General features: G+C 41.6%; 1 protein-coding gene across 2 annotated transcripts in view; it reads left to right on the top strand.

Annotated features, from left to right (window-relative positions):
- The window catches only part of dnajc1 (DnaJ (Hsp40) homolog, subfamily C, member 1), a 248945-nt gene that overhangs the window by 99116 nt on the left and 126264 nt on the right, over positions 1 to 23565 (top strand). For both annotated transcript variants that reach the window (XM_072575955.1, XM_072575954.1), the window contains exons 4-5: positions 8720 to 8885; positions 22021 to 22118. In XM_072575955.1, coding sequence (XP_072432056.1) covers positions 8720 to 8885; positions 22021 to 22118 — 264 coding nt within the window. The remainder of the gene's footprint in view (positions 1 to 8719; positions 8886 to 22020; positions 22119 to 23565) is intronic.

Below are 23565 nucleotides of genomic sequence, written 5' to 3'. Positions count from 1 at the left end.
GATTCTTAACAACCCTCTGAAATAACCCCAGCAAATCACTCAGTTAAAGGGCAACTCAGAATTGCTACAAATTCTGGCCTTGCCAGCAATGTCCACATCTCTTGAAAGAATGAAGCAAAATATTTAGCCATCTTGGCAAGATCATTTAACTCTATATGAATAATGATTGAGCCTGACACTTTCCGAAGGGTGAAACAAGTCTTTTCTTTTACACAACCTGGATGTCCGAAAGTGTTTCACAGCCAAAGAACTACTTTTGAAGTGGAGTGTCACTACTGCTATGTGAGAAGTGACAGCCAGTTTGAACACAACCAAATTCTAAAAACATCAAAGAGGTAATAATTAGATTTTAAAAAAAATTATATTGGTGAAAAAATAAATATTGACCTGTACAATGCTTTCTAATTTTTTATTTGAATAGTATCATTAAAAAATGCAATGTACTGCTAAGAGGACAGACTGGGCCTCATTTTAGCATCTAATTCAAAATGCTTCTTTAGTCATTGGCTCAAATACCTCCTGAATAATATTGTTGAGCCATTTGGGAACCTTATTATTATAAAGTAGTAGTAAAAGCTCAATTAAAAAAGCATTGAATGTGTTAAGTGAACACAGATGGCAATGCTCATAAAAAGAAATATTTTGGGAAACCTTTACAGTACGTCATGATTCAAAGCCAAAGGTTCATTTTAAGTATGGACTGCATATCTCTCAATTTTACTACATTTTAGGCACACTTCAGTATGAATAAAATCTTTGTGATTCAAAATGTTATCAATAGCTTTTTAACTACTTTTCGAATATGTAATTGATTTCTGGTGAGCTTGTTTTCTTAGCAATAATGAAAATGTTGATTGCTGTCAATTGTTCCTGAACTGTGTGTCTGGCTGGAATCACCTCCCAGACTCTAGTTTAATAGCAAATTTTACAGTAATTATACTTGGATGTTTTGCTGTGGTGTGCAGCATAGCTAATTTTATACTAATTCTACACATCTCACAAAATAATAGGCCTAGCACAAAATAAAGGATAATGGGAAACTGCTGGATATATAGTGAGTGAAAAGACAGTCTTAATGTATATTTTGGTGCATTAATTTTGCTAGGGGCTGAACAGTTTTGCACATTGGAGGGGCAACGACTGCAGAAGTTGTTTACGTGTTGCTGGATGGAGGAGGGGGAAATTAAATGTTGGTGTGTATGTGGTATTTGTTGACTTGCTGTTGTCATATCTTTGAAGATGACTTAGGCAAGAGCTTGGGACATTTTCTATACTCACTGATCGAACATACTTGCACTGGTCCATTTCAAGTACAGATTTTGTCACCTGTTTAAAACAGGACTTTTTTTCCCCTCAAGTTTTAAAATATTTACAAAATATGCTGTAATTTCCTGTGTTAGAAGGCAAGGTGAACTCCCTTCTGGCAGACTGGAAACAGAATAGGAATTAGTCTTTTTTCTGACAGGTAGTAGGGTACAGCTGGGATCAGTGCTTGCACCCCAGCTATTCACATTTGTATTCATTATTTAGATGGGCATACTAAACATGAGATCTCCTAAGCTTTTAGGCAACACAAAGCTGCATGGAAGTGAACTGTGAGGAAGATGCAGAGATGTTTGTGTGGTTTGGATGTGTTGTGGAGATTTGCTATTGAGACCGAGGTAGTGTAAAAAGTCCCAAGTCCTGGTCCTGCTGCCTGCTGATATAGAACATAGAACAGTACAGCACAGAACAGGCCCTTCGGCCCATGATGTTGTGCCGAACATTTGTCCTAGCTTAAGCACCTATCCATGTACCTATCCAATTGCTGCTTAAAGGTCACCAATGATTTTGACTCTGTCACTTCCACAGGCAGTGCATTCCATGCCCCCATCACTCTCTGGGTAAAGAACTTACCCCTGACATTCCCCCCCCCCATACCTTCCACCCTTCACCTTAAATTTATGTCCCCTTGTAACACTGTTGTACCCGGGGAAAACATCTCTGACTGTCTACTCTATCTATTCCCTTGATCATCTTCTAAACCTCTATCAAGTCACCCCTCATCCTTCGCTGTTCCAATGAGAAAAGGCCTACCACACTCGACCTATTCTCCATTCCAGGCAACATCTTGGTAAATCTCCTCTGCACCCTCTCCAAAGCTTCCACAACTTTCCTAAAGTGAGGCGACCAGAACTGCACACAGTATTCCAAATGTGGCCTGACCAAGGTCCTATACAGCTGCAACATCACCTCACGACTCTTGAATTCAATCCCTCTGCTAATGAACGCTAATACACCATAGGCCTTCTTACAAGCTCTATCCACCTGAGTGGCAACTTTCAAAGATCTATGAACATAGACCCCAAGATCCCTCTGCTCCTTCACCTAACTAAGAACCCTACCGTTAACCCTGTATTCTGCGTTCTTTTGTCCTTCCAAAATGGACAACCTCACACTTGACAGGGTTGAACTCCATCTGCCACTCCTCAGCCCAGCTCTGCATCATATCTAAGTCCCTTTGCAGCCGACAATAGCCCTCCTCACTATCCACAACTCCACCAATCTTCCTATCGTCTGCAAATTTACTGACCCATCCTTCGACTCCCTCTTCCAAGTCATTCATAAAAATTACAAACAGCAGAGGACCCAGAACTGATCCCTGCGGAACTCCACTTGTAACTGGGTTCCAGGCTGAATATTTACCATCTACCACCACACTCTGACTTCAACCGGTTAGCCAGTTCTCTATCCAATTGGCCAAATTCCCACTATCCCATGCCTCCTGACTTTCTGCATAAGCCTACCATGGGGAACTTTATCAAATGCCTTACTAAAATCCATGTACACTACATACACTGCTCTACCCTCATCCACATGCTTGGTCACCTCCTCGAAGAATTCAATAAGACTTGTAAGACAAGACCTACCCCTCACAAATCCGTGCTGGCTGTCCCTAATCAAGCAGTGTCTTTCCAGATACTCATAAATCCTATCCCTCAGTACCCCTTCCATTACTTTGCCTACTACCGAAGTAAGACGAACTGGCCTGTAATTCCCGGGTTATCCCTATTCCCTTTTTTGAATAGGGGCACAACATTTGCCATTCTCCAGTCCCCTGGCACCACCCCCATTGACAGTGAAGACGAAAAGATCATTGCCAACGGTTCTGCAATTTCCGCTCTTGCTTCCCACATAACCCTATGATATATCCCGTCAGGCCCGGGGGACTTGTCTATCCTCAAGTTTTTCAAAATGCCCAACACCTCTTCCTTCCTAACAAGTATCTCCTCTAGCTTACCAGTCCATTTCATACTCTCCTCTTCAACAATACGGTCCCTCTCATTTGTAAATACTGAAGAAAAGTACTCATTCAAGACCTCTCTTATCTCTGCCGACTCAATACACAGTCTCCCACTGCTGTTCTAGATCGGACCTATCCTCGTTCTCGTCATTCTCATATTTCTCACATACGCATAAAAGGCCTTGGGGTTATCCTTGATCCTACCCGCCAAAGATTTTTCATGCCCTCTTAGTTCTCCTAATCCCTTTCTTCAGCTCCCTCCTGGCTATCCTGTATCCCTCCAACGCTCTGTCTGAACCTTGTTTCCTCAACCTTATGTAAGCCTCCTTCTTCCTCCTTACAAGACATTCAGCCTCCCTCGTCAACCAAGGTTCCCTCACACGGCCATCTCTTTCCTGCCTGACAGGTACATACATATCAAGGACATGTCGTACCTGTTCCTTGATAAAGTTCCACATTTCAATGACATCCTTCCCTGACAGCCTATGCTCCCAACTTATGCTCCTCAGATCTTGTCTTGCAGCATCGTTTTTACCCTTCCCCCAATTGTAAAACCTACCCTGTTGCACGCACCTATCTTTCTCCATAACCAAGGTGAAAGCCACAGAATTGTGGTCACCATCACCAAAATGCTCGCCCACTAACAAGCCCATCACTTGTCCTGGTTCATTACCGAGTACCAACTCCAATATGGCCTCCCCTCTGATCGGACAATCTACATACTGAGTTAGAAAAGCTTCCTGGACACACTGCACAAACACCGGCCAGTCCAATCTACTTGATCTAAAGAGCTTCCAATCAATATTCGGGAAGTTGAAATCGCCCATGACTACTACCCTGTGGCTTCTGCACCTTTCCAAAATCTGTTTCTCCACATCTCTGCTGCTATTGGGGGGTCTATAGTAAACACCCAACAAGGTGACTGCTCCTTTCATATTTCTGACTTCAGCCCATACTATCTCCAAAGGCAGATCCCCCTCGAACTGCTTTTCTGCAGCCATTATACTATTTCTAATTAGCAATGCCCCCCACCCCCTTTTTTTTTGAGAGGCAGGGTAGCCTCTCAAAGTTTTGGTGTGTTGGCTTTTCATTACCCAGTCCATCATCATCTTTTGGGTGTGAGCCATCATTGTTCAGAAAATGAACAGCATCAGCTGCATATTGTTGCTACAAGACTAAGTCAGAGAATATTCTCAAGCAAGTGACTCTTCTCCTGACTCCCCATACCCTTTCAACCACCTAGAAGGCACAGTCAAGAATGTGATAGATACTGCTCATACAAATGATTCAAGCACCAACAATTTTGAATTTTAATCTGTAGATGAACCAAGGCAGGAGGATTTTGGGAACGTCATTATCTTAAAGTAATGCACTATCTTAACATGGAAATTGGTCAAAGTTTGAAGATGGTTCACCACGAATCAATAAGGATGGGATAGAATGGTAGTATTGCTAGACTGTTAACCCAGAGGCCCAACAATGATCTGAGAACCTGGGTTCAAATCCAACTATGCAGACATTTGAGTTTGTATTCAATTAAAAATCTGGATTTAAGAGTCTAATAATGACCATGAAGCAGATGTTGATTATTAGTTTTTTGTTTTTAGATTGCTTACAGTGTGGAAACAGGCCCTTTGGCCTAACAAGTCCACACCGACCCACTGAAGCGCAACCCACCCAGACACATTCCCCTACATTTATCCCTTCACCTAACACTACTGGCAATTTTAGCGTGGCCAATTCACCTAACCTGCACACTTTTTTGGATGGTGGGACGAAACCAGAGCACCTGGAGGAAACCCGCGCAGACACAGGGAGAATGTGCAAACTCCACACACAGTTGCCTGAGGCGGGGAATTGAACCCAGGTCTCTGGTGCAGTGAGGCAGCAGTGCTAACCACTGCTACCGTGTCGCCCCCAGGGAAAAAACAATCTGGTTCACTGATCTTAGGGAAGGAAATGGTCATACTTAACTGGTCCGGCCTGCATGTAATTCCAGACTCTCAGCAATGTGGTTAACTCTTAACTGCTCTCTGGGCAATTAGGGATGGCAGTAAATGTTGGCCTAGTCAATGATGCCAAGACAAAATAAAATTACTCTTTTTGTTGTGATGTTAGGTGGTACACTTGGAGATTGAGGGGCAAGAAGTTAGAATTCAATGTTTGTAAAGTGGTGGGAGGTGAAAAGCGTTGCACAGTCCCTTTTAAAGTATCGTGCTTTTTCTGTGCTTAGAGATTAAAATGGATATCTGTGAGCAGCAGCTTGAAAGTTTGCAAGTACACAGAGAGCACCAGAATTGAAACGTGTATTGAAAGGATGTGCAGTTAGCAGGCCAAGCTGCACTTTTTACCAAGACAACAGGCTTTTCTATTTAGCCAATCAGTTTGAACCAGGTACTTAGATACCAAAAACCTATTAAATTTAAGACTGATGGTTTTGACAACATAGGACCAATCCTATTGTAAGAAATATTGATACGTCATCAAGGGTATAAAAGAAGGGGACACTTGGACAAAGACTCAGAGCTAATGGCCCTCAGCTCTCAAGGGAGAATCACTGGCTCTCACAGACTTCTCTGTTTTAGACAAAGTACCATTAAATAACAATGGTACCAATGACACAACTAGTTAATATTCCTGGCAGAAGAATTGACGGCGAAGGCACACAACATTCCAGAAGACACAATCTGGTTGTAATTTTGAGAGACTAAAATCTATTTTTTATAGTTGAGTGGGACTCCTGTTTATTGGAACAGCATACCATTAATATCTTGCTTTACTCGTGAACAGTTAGTAGTTAGAAGGGATTTATTTGGTTTGTTAATAGTTTAATTAACTTCTTCACTGTTAAGAATTAGATAAATAAATTGTTGTTTGTTGACTTTAAATAAGTGTCAGAGATTTGTTTTGTTTAATCACTAGAAGTTGCTGAAAAACAGGTTATACTGTTTTTCACACTCCTTTCCCAGATTATGGGACAAGGTGTTCCTGTTTGGGTGTCTTAGTTTTAGTTCTTAGAGCGGGCGGGGGGGGTGGGTGTTGGTGGTCAACCTCTGCTTTATCTAGATTTCTCCATATCTGTTTCTGTAGCTAATCTAAACCTTATTGTGCAATCATGGCTAGTTTTGTAAATATTACTCTACTAGTACTTGATCCATCTCAATCCATCTTGAGTCAAGATTGGTATACAGACAGATTTTGACCTTGCATCTTTAATGCATTGTCTGAGCTGAGCTATCACCTTTTTGTTATAAAACCTAAAGTTATCTCGAGACTTAAAAGAAGTGCTGGGATTTGCACATTAATGAAGCGAAACCTGCATTCTATAAGATGAAAGACTTAACAAACCAGGTTTGTTCAATATATCAGTACATGACACTGTAATCTTTTGCTGTAAATTCTGTGTCTCATGATCTTATACTCCACAATCACCTGATGAAGGAGCAGTGCTCCAAAAGCTCGTGCTTCCAAATAAACCTGTTGGACTATAACCTGGTGTGTGATTTCTAACTTTGTCCACCCCAGTCCAGAACTGGCTCCTCCCATAATAGTGTGTAATGGCAGACTACGTGATAACAAGGCCTGATGTGTGTGGTAGGGGGGCTAGGACATAGGAATATAAAAGGAGGGATGTACTTCTGAGGTTCTATAAGGCTCGGCTCAGACCAAATTTGGAGTGTTTTGCTCAGTTTTGGGCACCATATCTCAGGAAGAATGCACTGGTCCTGGAGTGTGCTTAGAGGAGGTTGATGAGAATGGTCCCAGGAATGAAAAGTTGAACATATGAGGAACATTTGAGGACTCTGGATTTATATTCGATGGGGTTTAGAAGGACGAGGGGGATCCAGTTGTCCAGGCCATTCAGTACTCTGTATGTTTCAGAGTAGATGTAGGGAAGATGTTCCTATTGGTAGGAGAGACTAGGACCTGAGGGCATAGCCTTAGATAAAGGGAAGACCTTTTTAGATCGGAGGTAAAGAGAAACTTCTTTAGGCAGAGAGTGGTGAATGTATGGAAATCATTGCCACAGAACGCTGTGGAGACCAGATCATTGAGTATATTTAAGACTGAGATAGATAACTCTTGATCCCCCCCATGACAATCAAGAACCTATGGGGAGAAAGTGGGAGAATGGGGTTGAGAAACTTATCGGCCTTGAGTGAATGACAGAGCATACTCAATAGGCTGATTGGCCTAATTTCTGCTCCTTTGCCTCATGGTCTTATGGACATGAGTGAGTTCAGGCCATAAAAGTACTGAAATTTACATTGCGTCCGGATGGCTGCAGGGTCTCTAAGCGGAAAATGAGGTGGTGTTCTTTAAGAAGAACACCTTAAGAGAATTCTTAGCTAGGAATTCCAAGACCATTTGTGCTTCACCCTTTACCTATTTAGAAAATAATCTACTCTTGATTCTTTCTACCTAAATGCATAACTTCACACTTTCCAACATTTTATTTCTTCTGTCACTTCTTTGTCCACTCTCCTATCCTGACCAAGCCCTTCTACAGTCTTCCTGCTTTTTCAACACCTCCACCTATCTTTGTGCTATCTGTCAGGCAAATTGTGTTTGCATTAGTAAATATACAAAGCTGTGGGTGATGAACAATATTGCAAGGTAATGTTGAATCTTGCCCATAATGAAATACCTGATACACAGACTTACCTTGAGCAATGTCATGGAAGGTCTGCTGGTAATAATATCTATCTTTGAATATCTCAGGATCCAGTTTAAAAAGAATACATTTCAGGACATCTATTCTATCATCCTGAACCAAAATTTGTTGTGTACGTAACTTGCTTCAAAATAGTAGATCATACTGTTCTTCATCCAGCCACTAGGAGGTGCACATGCATGGCCAGGAGTTGCAAACACATTTAACATTAGTCATCCTCAAGAACCTGTACCCGTGGAGTAACACATTCACCATCTTGTTAGAGCTTAGATTTAAACCATCTGTATTTTCCTTGTGCAACAATATACCCAGAAACTACAGCTTCTCCATTTTATTTCTCCTGTCAATGTAATGTCTCATGAGAGTTAATGGAGCTTTCCTCACTAGTGGAATAAATGAGCATTCTTGTATTCCACATTGATTTCACTTTTAATGAAATTGACATGATTTTCCTTTTGTAAATAGAAGTTGGTAAAATTTGCATTAAATGTAGTGCTTAACATCCATAACAATAATATATTAGTGGAACTAATAATTATTGTTTTGGTAATAAATTGTTGAATAAAAGGCACTCTTCAGTACAGTTTCTTAAATGCACTTTAATTCTTGGATGAAATCCTTACGAAGGTGAATGGACTGTAACTTTCAGTTTGCAAAAGAACCTTGAATATTAAGCAATTGACATAATTTCCAAAATAATTGAAGGGATAATATTTTTAATCCACAATTCCCTTTTTAAGAAAAAAAAATTCTGTTTTCAGATATGATGAAGTTTTGAAAAATGGCCTGCCGGATTGGAGACAGCCTGTTTTCTACTACCGGAGAGTGAGGAAGATGAGTAATGTGGAGCTTTCTCTGCTCCTCTTCATTATTCTGACTGTGGGCCATTATGCTGTGGTTTGGTCGATATATTTTGAGAAACAACTGGTAAGTTGAGGTGGATGTGGAAGAGTTTTAGTGAAAAATATTGCTGACTTCTACAATGCTAATATTCTAAAAAATATAAATCTGTATTAGTAATATGTCACATTATCACTCTCCATGGCATTTGTCCCATTGTTTAAAAAACTCCATTCAAGTTTTTACATGGCTCTATTAATATACATTGATTTGCAAATTTCCTTCTGGAATTTTAACTTTAGTTTTTAGTAGGAATGTGTATGTTTGTTTCACTATGTAACAGTTTGATCAATTGCGTGTTTTTAACAACATAAGATGTAGGAGCAGAAGCAGACCATTCGGCTCAACATATCTGCTCCACCATTTACAGAGAACATAACCGATCTGATGATACTCTACTCCCCTTTCTTGCCGATTCCCCATAACTCTTGATTCTCTTGTTGATTAGAGAACTGTTTATCCTTGCCTTGGCCATCCTTCACGACCCAGCCACTACAGCCTTCCATATCCATTTGATCTAGGTAAGATGGAGGATGGGAAAAAACTGTGGCTGTAAGAGCTGCTCCTTTTTTTTTTGAGGTACTTTAGGTATTAGAGGTGATTTCCTTGAATTCCAGGAGCAGTAATTACTGTTTTATAAGCATTGTTTTGGACCTTTGATCAAAACATCGGCACTTTGAAAAGGAGGGAGAGAACAAAGGCCCTGTTAAGTGAGACAGAGAAAGAAACCTACACTGCTGTCTGACATAGCAGCGAATCTGCACAGCTACTGCCTTTGCTGTTTGTGTTTCTGGACATCAGAGTGCACCTAAGAAAAATTAACAAATGTCAAAATTCACAGCTGACCTTGACGGAGCTTGTGTGGGAGGGCTCACTGTGCTAGAACAAATAAGTCCACGGTTTTTAAATGTAACCTAGCTGTCTTTTTGAATAGTGTGTAAAGTGGATTTTTGTGGTTTTATGTTTAATTGGGATCTGTATCTTGATTAAAATTTAAAAATATAAAACTTAGTTTATAATTGATCCTGAAGCAGTGTTTCTTAGAGCATGATTTGGAGGAGCCAGTGTTGGACTGGGGTGAATAAAGTTTAAAGTTACACAACACTAGATTATAGTCCAACAAGTTTATTTGGACACACTAGCTTTCGATGCACTGCTTCTTCATCAGGTGGTTGAGGGAAGGACCATAAGGCCCAGAATTTATAGCAAAACGGGTTTTTTGGTATAAATTCTGTGTCTGGAAGTAGGCTTGCTCGCTGAATTGGAAGGTTCGGGTTCAGACGTTGTGTCACCGCACTAGGTAACATCATCAGTGAACCTCTGGATGAAGCACTGGTGGTATGGCCTGCTTATTATTTATGTGTTGAGGTTTCCTTGGGTTGGTGATGTCATTTCCTGTTCTTTTTCTCAAGGGGTGATAAATAGGATCCAAGTCAATGTGTTTTGTTGATATAGTTCTGGTTGGAAGGCCATGTATCTAGGATTTCTCGCGTGTGTCTCTGTTTGGCTTTTCCTAGGATGGATGTGCTGTCCCAGTTGAAGTGATGTCCTTCCTCATCTGTATGTAAGGATACTAGTGAGAGAGGGTCATGTCTTTTTGTGATTAGTTGATGTTCATGTATCCTGGTGGCAAGTTTTCTGCCTGTCCAATGTAATGTTTGTTATAGTTCTTGCAAGGTATTTTGTAAATGACATTAGTTTTGCTTGTCTGTGCAGGGTCCTTCAAGTTCATTAGCTGCTGTTTTAGTGTTTTGGTGGGTTTGTGGGCTACTATGATGCCAAGAGGTCTGAGTAGTCTGGCATCTAGGCAGGTAGGTAGTGCAAAAGTCACCTGTGGCATGGCAGATTTGCTAGAGCTGCTTGGGGGGATTTAAACCAGTAAGTTGTAGGGGGGGATATCAATGAGGAAAGAGATCTGTCTGAGACTGGTACAGTTAGGGAAAGGAGTAAGTCCAACAGTCAGGGTGGGCAGGAACAAAGCAGAGAGCGAGGTAAATTAAACTGCATTTATTTCAATCCAAGAGGCCTAATAGGGAAGGCAGATGAACTCTAGGCATGGTTAGGTACTGGAATATAAACGTCGATTCTCCTGCTCCTTGGATGCTGCCCGACCTGCTGCACTTTTCCAGCAACACATTTTCAGCTCTGATCTCCAGCATTTGCAGTCCTCACTTTCTCTACTGGAATATCATAGCAATTACAAAGATGTGGCTCAGGGATGGCCTGGACTGACAGCTTAATGTTCCAGGATACAAATGCCATAGGAACGATAGAAAGGGGGGAGCAAGAGAGGAGGAGAATGGCGTTTTTAATAAGGGATAACATTATGGCTGTAATTAAGAAGGATGTTGCATGGAATACATCCAGAAAAGTCACTTGGGACTGAGAAATAAGAAAGGGAAGATCAGCTTATTTGGATTGTACTGTGGACCCTTCCCACCCCCCACCCCCCCCCCCCCCCCCCCCCCCCAACACAATAGTCAGCGGGAAATTGAGAAACAAATATGTGGGAGATCTGTTACCTGTGAGAATAATAGGGTGGTAATGATAGGAGATTTTAACTTTAGAAACGTTGACTGGGACTGTCATAGTGTTAAGGGTATGGATGAAAGGAATTTGTTCAGCGTGTACAAGAAAATTTTCAGGTTCGGTATGTGGATGTACCTTACTAGAGAAGATGGAAAACTTCACCTACTCTTAGGAAATAAGGCAGGGCAAGTGACTGAGGTGTCAGCGGGGGAGCACTTTGGGGCCAACGACCATAATTCTATTAGTTTTAAAATAGTGATGGGAACGGTTAGACATGATCTAAAAGTTTAAATTCTAAATTGGAAGAAGGTCGATTTTAATGGTATTAGGCAAGAACTTTCAAAAGCTGATTGGGTGTGGATGTTCACAAGTGAAAGGACAGCTGGAAAATGGGAAGCCTTCAAAAATGAGATAACGAGAGTCCAGAGACAATATATTCCTGTTCGGGTGAAAGGCAAGGCTGGTAGGTGTAGGAATTGCTCTGGCTCAAAGATAGAAGACAGAGGGTGGTGGTGGAGGGTTCTTTTTCAGACTGGAGGCCTGTGACCCAGTGGAGTGCCACAAGGATTGGTGCTGGGTCGTCTACTTTTAGTCATTTTCATAAATGATTTGAATGCGAGCATAAGAGGTACAATTAGTAAATTTGTCGATGACACCAAAATTGGAGGCGTAGTGGACAGCGAAGAGGGTTACCTCAGATTACAATAGGATCTTGACCAGATGGGCCAATGGGCAGAGAAGTGGCAGATGGAGTTTAATTCAGATAAAAGCAAGGTGTTGCATTTTGGGAACGCAAATCTTAGCAGGATTTATACACTTAATGGTAAGGTCCTAGGGAGTGTTGCTGAACAAAGTGACCTTGGAGTGCAGGTTCACAGCTCCTTGAAAGTGGAGTCGCAGGTAGATAGGATGGTGAAGAAGGCATTTGGTATGCTTTCTTTTATTGGTCAGAGTATTGAGTACAGGAGTTGGGATGTCAATGTTGAGGATATACACGACATTGGTTAGGCCACTGTTGGAATATTGCATGCAATTCTGGTCTCCTTCCTATCAGAAAGATGTTGGGAAACTTGAAAGGGTTCAGAAAAGATTTACAAGGATGTTGCCAGGGTTGGAGGATTTGAGCTATAGGGAGACGCTGAACAGGCTGAAGAGGTTTACAAAATTATGAGGGGCATGGATAGGGTAAATATGCAAAGTCTTTTCCCTGGGGTCGGGGAGTCCAGAACTAGAGGGTGTAGGTTTAGGGTAAGGGGGAAAGATATAAAAGAGATCTAACTGGCAACTTTTTCACACAGAAGGTGGTATGTGTATGGAATGAGCTGCCAGAGGAAGTGGTGGAGGCTGCTACAATTGCAACATTTAAGAAGCATTTGAATGAGTATATGAATAGGAAGGGTTTGGAGGGATATGGTCCGGGTGCTGGCAGGTGGGACTAGATTGGGTTGGGATATCTGGTCAGCATGGACGGGTTGGACTGAAGTGTCTGTTTCTATTCTGTACATCTTTTTGACTCTATTTGGTTCAGAAAAAGAAGGAAGCATATGTCAGGTATAGACAGCAGAAATTGAGTGAATTCTTAGAGTCTTAGCGGGTTTTTGGAAGATTTGTAGCTCCGATTGAGGTTCTGGATGTAGGTTTGCTCACTGAGCTGGAAGGTTCATTTCTAGACATTTTGTCACTCTACCAGCCTCTACTATACCGTGTAAGGACAGCAACAAACACTACATTGGACAAACAGGCAGAAAACTAGCCGCCAGGATACATGAACACTAACTAGCTACAAAAAGACATGACCCTCTCTCACTAGTATCCTTACATACAGATAAGAAAGGAGACCACTTTGTCTGGGCCAACACATCCACCCTCGGACAAGCCAAACAAAGACATGCACAAGAAGTCCTAGAAGCATGGCATTCCAACTCTATCAACAAACACATTGAGATAGGCCCCATCTACCACCCCCTGAGAAAAAGAACAGGAAGTGACTTAACCACAGGAAATGACATCACCAACCCAAAGAAACCCAAACGTATAAATAGACAGCAGGAATTATCAGCAGTGTTTTGCCTGAAGCCCACTGAAGATGTTCTCTAGTAGGGTGACGAAATGTCTGGAAATGAACCTTCCAGCTCAGCGAGCAAACCTACATCCAGATCCTTGGAGTATAAACGCAGCAGGAATTAAGAGGGAAATCAGGACAGTAAAAAGGGGACATGAGATAGCTTCGGTAGATAGAGTTAAGGAGAATCAAACATTCAGGACAAAAGGGTAACTAGGGAGAGAATAGGACCCCTTAAAGATCAGCAAAGAACCACAAGAGATGGAGGGGATACTAAGCAAGTATTTTGCATCAGTGTTTACTGTGGAGAAGGACATGGGACAGACAGAATGGGGGGAAATAGATGATGACATCCATATTACAGAGGAGGAGATGCTGGATGTCTTAAAATATATAGAAGTGGATAAATCCCTACGACCTGATCAGGTGTACTCTAGAACTCTGTGGGAAGCTAGGGAAGTGATTGCTGGGCCCCTTGGCGAGGTATTTGAAGTGCCAGAAAGCTGGAGGTGGCTAGTGTGGTACCACTATTTAAGAAAGAGGTAACGAAAAGCCAGGAACCAGTGAATCTGACCGTATTTACGTGCATTTAGAAAGGCAAGGACTGATTAGGGATGGTCAACATAGCTTTGTGTGTGGGAAATCATGTCTCATGAACTTGATTGAGTTTTTTGAAGAAGTAACAAAGAGGATTGCTGAGGGCAGAGCGGTGGACGTGATCTGTATGGACTTCAGTAAGGCTTTCAGGAGGTTTCTGATGGTAGAGTGGTTAGCAAGGTTAGATCACGTGGAATACAGGGAGAACTAGCCACTTGGATACAGAGCTGGCTGGAAGGTAAAAGATAGGTGGTGGTGGAGGGTTGCTTTTCAAAATGGAGGCCTGTTACCAGCGGTGTGCCACAAGGATCAGTGCTAGGCCTACTGCGTTTTGTCACTTACATAAATGATTTGGATGTGAACATAGGAGATACAGTTAGTAAGTTTGCAGATGACACCAAAATTGGAGTTGTAGTGAACAACGAAGAAGGTTACCTCTGATTACAACGTGATCTTGATCAGATGGGCCAGTGGGCTTGAGGAGTGGCAGGTTGAGTTTAATTTAGATAAATGCGAGGTGCTGCACTTTGGAAAGACAAATCAGGGCACGATTTATACTCTTAATTGTAAGCTTCTGGAGAGTGTTGCTGAACAGAGAGACCTTGGAGTGCAGGCTCATAGTTCCTTGAAAGTGGAGTCTCAGGTAGAATAGTGAGGAAGACGTTTAGTATATTTTCCTTTAATGGTTAAAACATTTGAGTACAGGAGTTGGGAGGTCATGTTGTGCCTGTACAAGACACTGGTTAGTCGCTTTTGGAATAGTGTGTGCAATTCTGGTCTCCTTTCCATAGGAAGGATGTTGTGAAACTTGAATGTGTTCAGAAAAGATTTACAAGGACGTTGCCAGGGTCAGAGAATTTGAGCTATAGGGAGAGGCTGAACAGGCTAGGACTATTTTTTTTTCTGGAGTGTCAGAGGCTGAGGGGTAACCTTTATAGAGTACATGAATAGTAAGAGTTTAGAGGGATATGGGCCAAGTGCTGGCAAATGTGATTTAGATTAATTTGAGGATATCTTGTTGGTATGGATGAGTTGGACGGAAGGGCCTGTTTTTCCGAGCTGCACATCTCTATTGACTCTAAGTGCCATGTGAATTATGACAGTTAGAATACATATTTCCAAATAGTTGCCAAATTCAATCCTGCCAAGTGATAGAGGAAATGCTTGAGGTTTTCAATAGGTCATTCAGAGGTATTCAAGGATTACTGAGCAGTCACTTTTGGGTCAGTGGATGGAGACAGACCAATGTTATCACCTTCAAGCTTCTAATCTAAAACTGTTTTCCTGTTTTATTTTGCTTGGGAGGCCATGAAACATCAGGGCAGCCCAAGCTATTCCCTAATTCTTGTGTTCAGTAAGATTCTAAAAGTATTGTTTGCTGAAATGTATGTCTGTTGTAAACCTGTGTTTTTGTTTGCATCCTGTATTGCTGTAATATTGCAAAAGTTTTCAATGTTGGTTTGAAAATCTTTCAATCTTAATGAGGTGGGAGAAACAGAGTTAAATCATATTGATAAAGAAAATTATCCTTAAAATTCCTTTTTGGTCATTGTCCTTGACACAGTCTATAATGCTGACTAAAATGTCCACAGTTTCCTGGGCTTTTCTGGTTTCTTCGGATCTGTTGCACTGGATACTGTTGTAATGATGAACCCGCATACTGCAATTTATGCTAGAGCTGCAATAAACTTTAGCTTGTGTATATAGACAATTGAACATTATTTTGAGTAAAGATTTGTCATAAGTAATCAATTTTTGTTTTATTATGCTAATTATTCTCATGGACTGAGAGTATTGTTGGCAAGACTAGAATTTATTGCTCTTGAGAACACGTTGGTGAATTGTTTCGTCCATGCAGTATAAGGACTGTCAGTGCTCTTAGAAAAGGAGTTCCAAGTTTGTGACCAGTGATACTGATGAAATGACAATATAGTTCCAGGTCAATGTGATGTGTGGCTTAAGAGTAGAATATGTAGGCAGCAAGTTCTCAGGTATTTGCTCCTTCTGTGTGGTTTTTGAATAGTGCTTTTGAAGGTGGCTTGGCATGTTTTAACAAGTAAAAGCTGCTATGTTTGTTAGCCATTTTGCTTTCCAAAGTAAATTTGAAATCTTTAATTAATTTATTTTCTTTCTTGTAGTTCTTCCTAACTTGCAGTATGGCAGAAAGTGCAAACAATTGTTAAGATTTAACTGGGGAGGTGATATTATCATTGGATTGTTCATCCAGAAACAAAAGTAATGTTCTGGGAATCTGGGTTCAATTTAAAAAAAAATCTGGAATTAAGAGCACAATGCTGACCATGAAACCATTGTCAATTATCACGAAGGCAAGAAAACCCCATCTGGTTCACCTGGGAAGGAAATCTGCCATCCTTAACCTGATCTGGTTGACATGTGACTCCAGACCCACAGCAATGTGGTTGACTTTTAACTGTCATCTGGGCAATTAGGGATGAGTCCAGTCAGCGATGTCCTCATCCTGTGAATGAATTAAAAAACATTAACTGAGAGCTAGCTTTGGGTGCTAGTCAAAAAGCATTAGAAACTGAGCTGCTGGAGTCATAGGTGTGAGGAGATTTCTTTAATATACTAAAATGTATCAGAAAAGAAAACTATTCTGTTGATTTGAGTGTACATTCAGTGTCTCTTGAAGCCTGATCACACTCTGTGTTTCAGGCTGGAAGAACATATCAATCCAGGCAATATCAGGAGGTAGAGAAGTCAACGTTTCAGTTTTAACCCTTCTTCAGAACTGGGGGGGTGAGGGGAAGCTGCAGATAAAGGAGGGCTGGGGGAGGGTTTTGGGTGTGGAGTGTTGAGGTAGTGATAGGTGAACACAGCTAGACAGTATGGCCTGTTCACATCCAGTCCCCTTCCACCAATACCCTGCTCCGCCTCACCGAATTAATCCTTACCCTCAATAACTTTTCCTTCAACTCTTTCCATTTCCTTCAAATCCAGGGGTGGCCATGGGCACCTGCATGGCTCCCAGCTATGCCTGCCTGTTCGTCAGCTACGTCAAACAGTCCCTCTTCAGCATTATTCCCCAGCTCTTCTGCCATTACATCGATGACTGCGTCAGTACATCCTGTGCCCAGGCTGAACTAGGAGCAGTTAACTGCCTTCGGCAATAACTTCCAACCTGCCCTTATATTCACATGCTCTATCTTGGACACCTCCCTCCTGTTTCTTGACCTTTTTGTTTCCATCTCCAGCAACAGACTACTGATGGACATGTACTGTAAACCTATAGACTCCCATAACTAGGTGGACTTAGCCTCCTCCTACTCATATCATGTGAGAACTCTATCCCGTTTTCCCAATTCCTTCATCTCCGTTCCATCTGCTTGGACGAGGAGCTGTCAGGCATCTCAGGTGCCCACCTATTTTGAACAATGTGCTTTTCCCCCTCTGTTATCCTGACAGCCATCCACTGCACCTCCTCCATTCCCTGTTCCACTGCTCTAAATGCCCCCCCCCCACTCTAAACGTAAAAAAGACAGGGAGCCCTTGTTCTCACCTACCACCCCATCAGTCTCTGCATCCAATCTATCATCCTTAAGCACTTCTGCCATCTTCAACTAGACCCCACCATGAAGAATATCTTCCCCATCCCACCCCTCTCTGCCTTCCACAAAGATCGCTCCCTTTGTCATTCCTTGATTCATGCCAGACACTCCCCTATCTTCTCCTGCAACTGTAAAAGATGCAACACCTGCTGGCATACCATTTGCCTCACCTCCATCCAGGGCCCCAAACAGTCCTTCCAGGTGAGGCAGAGGTTCACCTGCCTTTCCTACAACCTAGTTGGAACCTTGGAAGTAGGTGAGCACTTTGATAGCGATCACAATTCTGTTATGTTTACTTTAGTGATAGAAAGGGATAGGTGTATACCACTGGGGAAGAGTTACTGCTGGGGGAAAGTCAATTAGATAACTTAGTGTGGAAACAGGCCCTTCGGCCCAACAAGTCCACACCAACCTGCCGAAGCGCAACCCACCCAGACCCATTCCCCTACATTTACCCCTTCACCTAACACTACAAGCAATTTAGGATGGCCAATTCACCTAATCTGCACATTTTTGGACTGTGGGAGGAAACCGGAGCACCCGAAGGAAACCCACGCAGACCCTGGGAGAATGTGCAAACTCCACACAGTCAATCGCCTGAGGTGGGAATTGAATCCAGGTCTCTGGCGCTGTGAGGCAGCAGTGCTAACCACTGTGCCACCGTGCCACCTACAATTAGGATGAAATTAGGCAAGATTTAGGAAGCATAGGATGGGGAAGGAAACTGCAGGGGCTGGGCACATTAGAAATGTGGAGCTTATTCAAGGAAAAGCTCCTGTGTGTCCTAGATAAGTATGTACCTGTCAGGCAGGGAGGAAGCTGTAGAGCGCGGGAGCCTTGGTTTATGAAGGAAGTCGAATCTCTGGTCAAGAGGAAGAAGGTTTATGTTAGGATGAGATGTGAAGGCTCAGTTAGGGTGCTTGAAGGTTACAAGGTAGCCAGGAAAGACCTAAAGAGAGAGCTCAGAAGAGCTAGGAGGAGACATGAGAGGTTGTTGGCAGATAGGATCAGGGTAAACCCCCTAAGGCTTTCTATCGGTATTTAAGGAATAAAAGAATGACAGAGTAAGATTAGGGCCAATCAAGGATAGTAGTGGGAAGTTGTGTGTGGAGTCAGAGGAGATAGGAGAAGCACGAAATGAATATTCTTCGACAGCATTCACTCTGGAAAATGACAATGTTGTCGAGGAGAATACTGAGATACAGGCTACTAGACTAGGTAGGATTGAGGCTCACAAGGAAGAGGTAATAGAAATCCTGCAGAGTGTGAAAATAGAGCAGTCCCCTGGGCCAGATAGAATTTATCCTAGGATCCTCTGGGAAGCCAGGGAGGAGATTGCCGAGCCTTTGGCATTGATCTTTAAATCGTCATTGTCTACAGGAATAGTGCCAGAAGATTGGAGGATAGCAAATGTGGTTCCCCTGTTCAAGAAGAGGAGTAGAGCCAACCCTGGTAATTATAGATCAGTGAGCCTTACTTCAGTTGTTGGTATAGTGTTGGAAAAGGTTATAAGAGATAGGATTTATAATTATCTAGAAAAGAATAATTTGATTAGGGATAGTCAGCAAGGTTTTGTGAAGGGTAGGTCATGCCTCACAAACCTTTATTGAGTTCTTTGAGAAGGTGACCAAACAGGTAGATGAGAGTAAACCGGTTGATGTGGTGTATATGGATTTCAGCAAGGCGTTCGATAAGGTTCCCCACAGTAAGCTATTGTACAAAATGCAGAGGAATGGGATTGTGGGAGATATAGCAGTTTGGATCAGTAACTGGCTAGCTGAAAGAAGACAGAGGGTGGTGGCTAATGGGAAATGTTCACCCTGGAGTACAGTTACTAGTGGTGTACTGCAAGGGTCGGTGTTGGGTCCACTGCTGTTCATCATTTTTATAAATGACCTGGATGAGGGTGTAGAAGGGTGGGTTAGTAAATTTGCAGACGACACTAAGGTCAGTGGAGTTCTGGATAGTGACGAAGGATGTGTAGGTTACAGAGAGACATGGATAAGCTGCAGAGCTGGGCTGAGGGGTGGCAAATGGAGTTTAATGCGGACAAGTGTGAGGTGATTCAGTTTGGTCGGAGTAACCAGAATACAAAGTACTGGTCTAATGGTAAGATTCTTGGTAGTGTAGATGAGCAGAGAGGTCTCGGTGTCCAGGTACACAGATCCTTGAAAATTGCCACCTAGGTTGACAGGGTTGTTAAGAAGGCATACAGTGTTTTAGCTTTTATTAATAGAGGGATCGAGTTCTGGAACCATGAGGTTATGCTACAGCTGTACAAAACTCTGGTGCGGCTGCCCTTGGAGTATTGTGTACAGTTCTGGTCACTGCATTATAAGAAGGGTGGGGAAGCTTTGGAAAGGGTGCAGAGGAGATTTACTAGGATGTTGCCTGGTATGGAAGGAAGGTCGTACGAGGAAAGGCTGAGGGACTTGAGGCTGCTTTCTTTGGAGAGAAGAAGGTTGAGAGGTGACTTAATAGAGACATATAAGATAATCAGAGGATTAGATAGAGTGGACAGGAAGAGTCTTTTTCCAAGTATAGTGACGGCGAGCACAAGAGGGCATAGCTTTAAATTGAGGAGTGATAGATATAGGACAGATGTCAGAGGTAGTTTCTTTACTCAAAGTAGTAAGGGTATGGAATGCTTTGAACTCGATAAGTCCAGACATAGTAAAGTACCTCGTCTGAAGGTGAGTTGTCATTCCTCCGGTTTGTGCTGTGATTCACTTGAACATTGTAGCATGCCGAGGACAGACATGTGAGCATGTGAACAAGACGCTGTGTTGAAATGATCAGCTATGGGAAGGTCAGGGTCCCTGCTTGTGCACAGACTGGAGGTGTTACGCAAAGCGGTCACCCAGTCTGTGTTTGGTTTCTGCAATGTAGGGTAGGCCACAATGCGTGCATTGAATATAATACGCAAGATTGAAATAAGTACAGGTGAAATGCTGCTTTACCTGGGAAGACTGTTTAGGCCCTTGCATGGTGAGCAGGGAGGAGGTGAAGGGGCATGTATTGCATCTTATGTGGCTACATGGGAAGGTGTTGTGGAGAGGGAGGAGGGTGGTGGTGGTTGTGGAATGGGCTAGGGTGACCCGGAGGGAATGATCCCTGTGAAATGCAGACGGAGTGAGGGGAAGATGTGTTTGGCTGTTACGGTCTGCTGGAGTTGCCTGAAATGGCGAAGAACGATCCTTTGAATACCTATTGCATTATATTTCTTCAAAGTGTTACAGCTTCAGAATAGCTTTAAAGTATGTATTACCTGAACTAGCCAGGGCAGCATAAAAGACTGATGAGTAAAACGATGTTTCTCACATCATATTAAAGTGATGCAAATATGCTTGGTGATGCCATTTAAGAGTCCCTCTCCAAAACATACCTGAGTTGAAGCAAACTACACAAACCTTGTTGAGTTCTTTGAGAAGGTGGGCAAACAGGTAGATGAGAGTAAACCGGTTGATGTGTATATGGATTACACAAATAAATATAGCTGTGTTTTGGAAGGCAATGTTTTGTTTCTCTATGTTAATTTTTGTAATTTTAAATATCTGCTGCAGCACAGTGGCAGTGCCACCCAACACAATGTTCTTATATTGTTACAAAAGTAACAATTCTCTATATTCCAAAACTATAAGCAGGTAGCATTCTTATGTTAGATAATTGTGCACTCCAGTATGGAAATGCAGGGCTCAAATAAAGCTAAATCTGTTTGAATTCTAAAAATTGTCTAGTGGCATTGAAGCATTACACATGTTGGATGACTTAATTTGTGTAGTAGTATTTAGCATTGGCCAGTTCATGAATATTGTTCTAACACTGATTCAATTAGTAACAGAACAGTTTCACTTAAGCTGTTTTTAATTGTGGTAAATGTTCTTTATGCTTGCTCTTGAAACAATTTTAACTGGAAGATTTTTGAATAGGCACCCAAAGTGCAACCACTAGAGTATTTATCTCTCTCATTCTGTGGATTTTTATTTTATCATCTTGCTCAAAGCAAATATTAATCAGTTGTCCAGCTGCAGAATTAGAACTTTTTACAGATCTGCTAATGTAATTTAACCATTACCTATTGCTGTGCTAAATCTGGTGACGACTGAGTTGAGTATTATCAATAATGGTGGCAGAGGTGGGACTCAGAGTTGGTTGAGAGAAAGAGTTGAATTGTTTCAATTCTTGGAGGCATTTATTGCTGTGGAATTGTAGATGACTGACAGCGGATGTTTAATCACCTACTTGACAAACACTGAACTTACTACGAGAGACAGATGATATTGTTAGATGATTTCCAGGGCATCAAGTTTGTCGAGAACAACTGATATTTCATGTTTAGATCCTTGTAGCAGCCCAGCATAAAAAATTATGCTGCAGTCACCTGTTATCTTGTTTCTGTTTTCAGGACGATCTTCTTACCAGAAAGAAGAGAGAGAAAAAGAAAAAAGCAAGTGGTAAATCTTTGGATGAAGGAAAAGCTGGTGTTCCTGAGAAAAATGAGAGGTAACATTGCCAAATACTTGAATGTTTAGCAGTGAGGTTTCTTGAATACTCTTTTTTACTATTGTTTTTTGAAACAGTTAAATATTATTGCCAATAATTATTTATAATTGAAAATAAAATTGATATTAAATTCATACATACTTTTAAAAGTTATATTTTACTGGTTTATATTGATAAGTATTCTAAGTCCAGAAGTGGAGTGGGCTATGTTTTTTTTAGCTTGAAGGTATAATTCGCAATCATCTTAGTGTGAGGAATGTTAAAAATCCTCTGGACAGTGTCACTTTCGTCTAATCCTTTTCAGGTGGTGTTACCATTTTCTTTCTTGTTTCTCTACTCCCCATGTTGCCAGCCTTTCTCAGTTTCCACATCAAACATTTTCTGCTTCCATCTATCATGTCTACTGTCTTCTAGTTCATGACACATTGATGGTGCCTTCAATCTTTCTTGGTTGTTTTCTGAAAACATTTTTTAACGAACCAGCCAAAAATAAAATTAAACTACTAAACAATGCCAATCAAGTTTTAAAATTGAGGGTATTGAAGTAAACTGGTGTGTTTTTTTATTTATTCATGGGCTGTGGCCATAACTGGTTAGGTCAGCATTTAACATGCATCTATAATTGCCTTGGAAAAGATGGTATTGAGTTGCCATTTTGAATCACTGCTGTCCATAGGATGTAGTTTCACCCACCGTGTCATGAGGAAGGGAGCTCCAGGACTTTAATTCCGCGACAGTGAAGGAATGGTGGTACAGTTCCAAGGGAGAATGGTGCGTGGCTTAGAGGGGAATTTGTATTTTTTCATGTATCTGTTGCCCCTATCCTTCTAAATGGTTGACATTGTGGGTTTGTCGAAGGAATCTTGGTGAGTTACCGCAGTACATCTTGTAGATGGTACACAGTGCTGCCACTGTCCAATTATGTTGAAGGTGGTGGATGTGGTACCATCCAAAGTGGCTGCCTGGATGATGTTGAGCTTTTTGAATGCTACTTGGAACTGCAACCATCAAGGCATGTGAAGAATATTCATCATAAACGTGAATTGTGCTTTGTAGATGGTGGATAGGTAATGGGAAAATAGAAAGTGGTGTAATATTTTTTTAAAATAAAGCAGTAGCAAGTTTATTTCACATAACTAGAGATGTGCACTTCTTAGTATCTTTTTCAGAGTTTGTATTGTTAAGTATATTTATTTGATTAATTATTGTTGTGTACCGAGATACAGTTTAGAAAATATGTTTTGTGTGCTAACCAGACCTTACATAAATGCATCAGAATAACAGGACAGATTGCAGAGTATAGTGTTACAGTTACAGAAAAGGTGCAGAGAAAGATCAGGTCTGTTTGTATGTCTGATATCTTGAGATATAATTTTGTGGGCACCTAGTGTCATTATTCTTATGTAAGCCTCCACAGTAAGCATTAACAGGTTGTGCAACTGTAGAT

This window comes from Chiloscyllium punctatum, chromosome 8 (assembly GCF_047496795.1).
Source record: "Chiloscyllium punctatum isolate Juve2018m chromosome 8, sChiPun1.3, whole genome shotgun sequence".
Lineage (NCBI taxonomy): Eukaryota > Metazoa > Chordata > Chondrichthyes > Orectolobiformes > Hemiscylliidae > Chiloscyllium > Chiloscyllium punctatum.
Note: the sequence above shows the minus strand (reverse complement) of the source record. Positions and strands in the feature narration are given on the sequence as shown.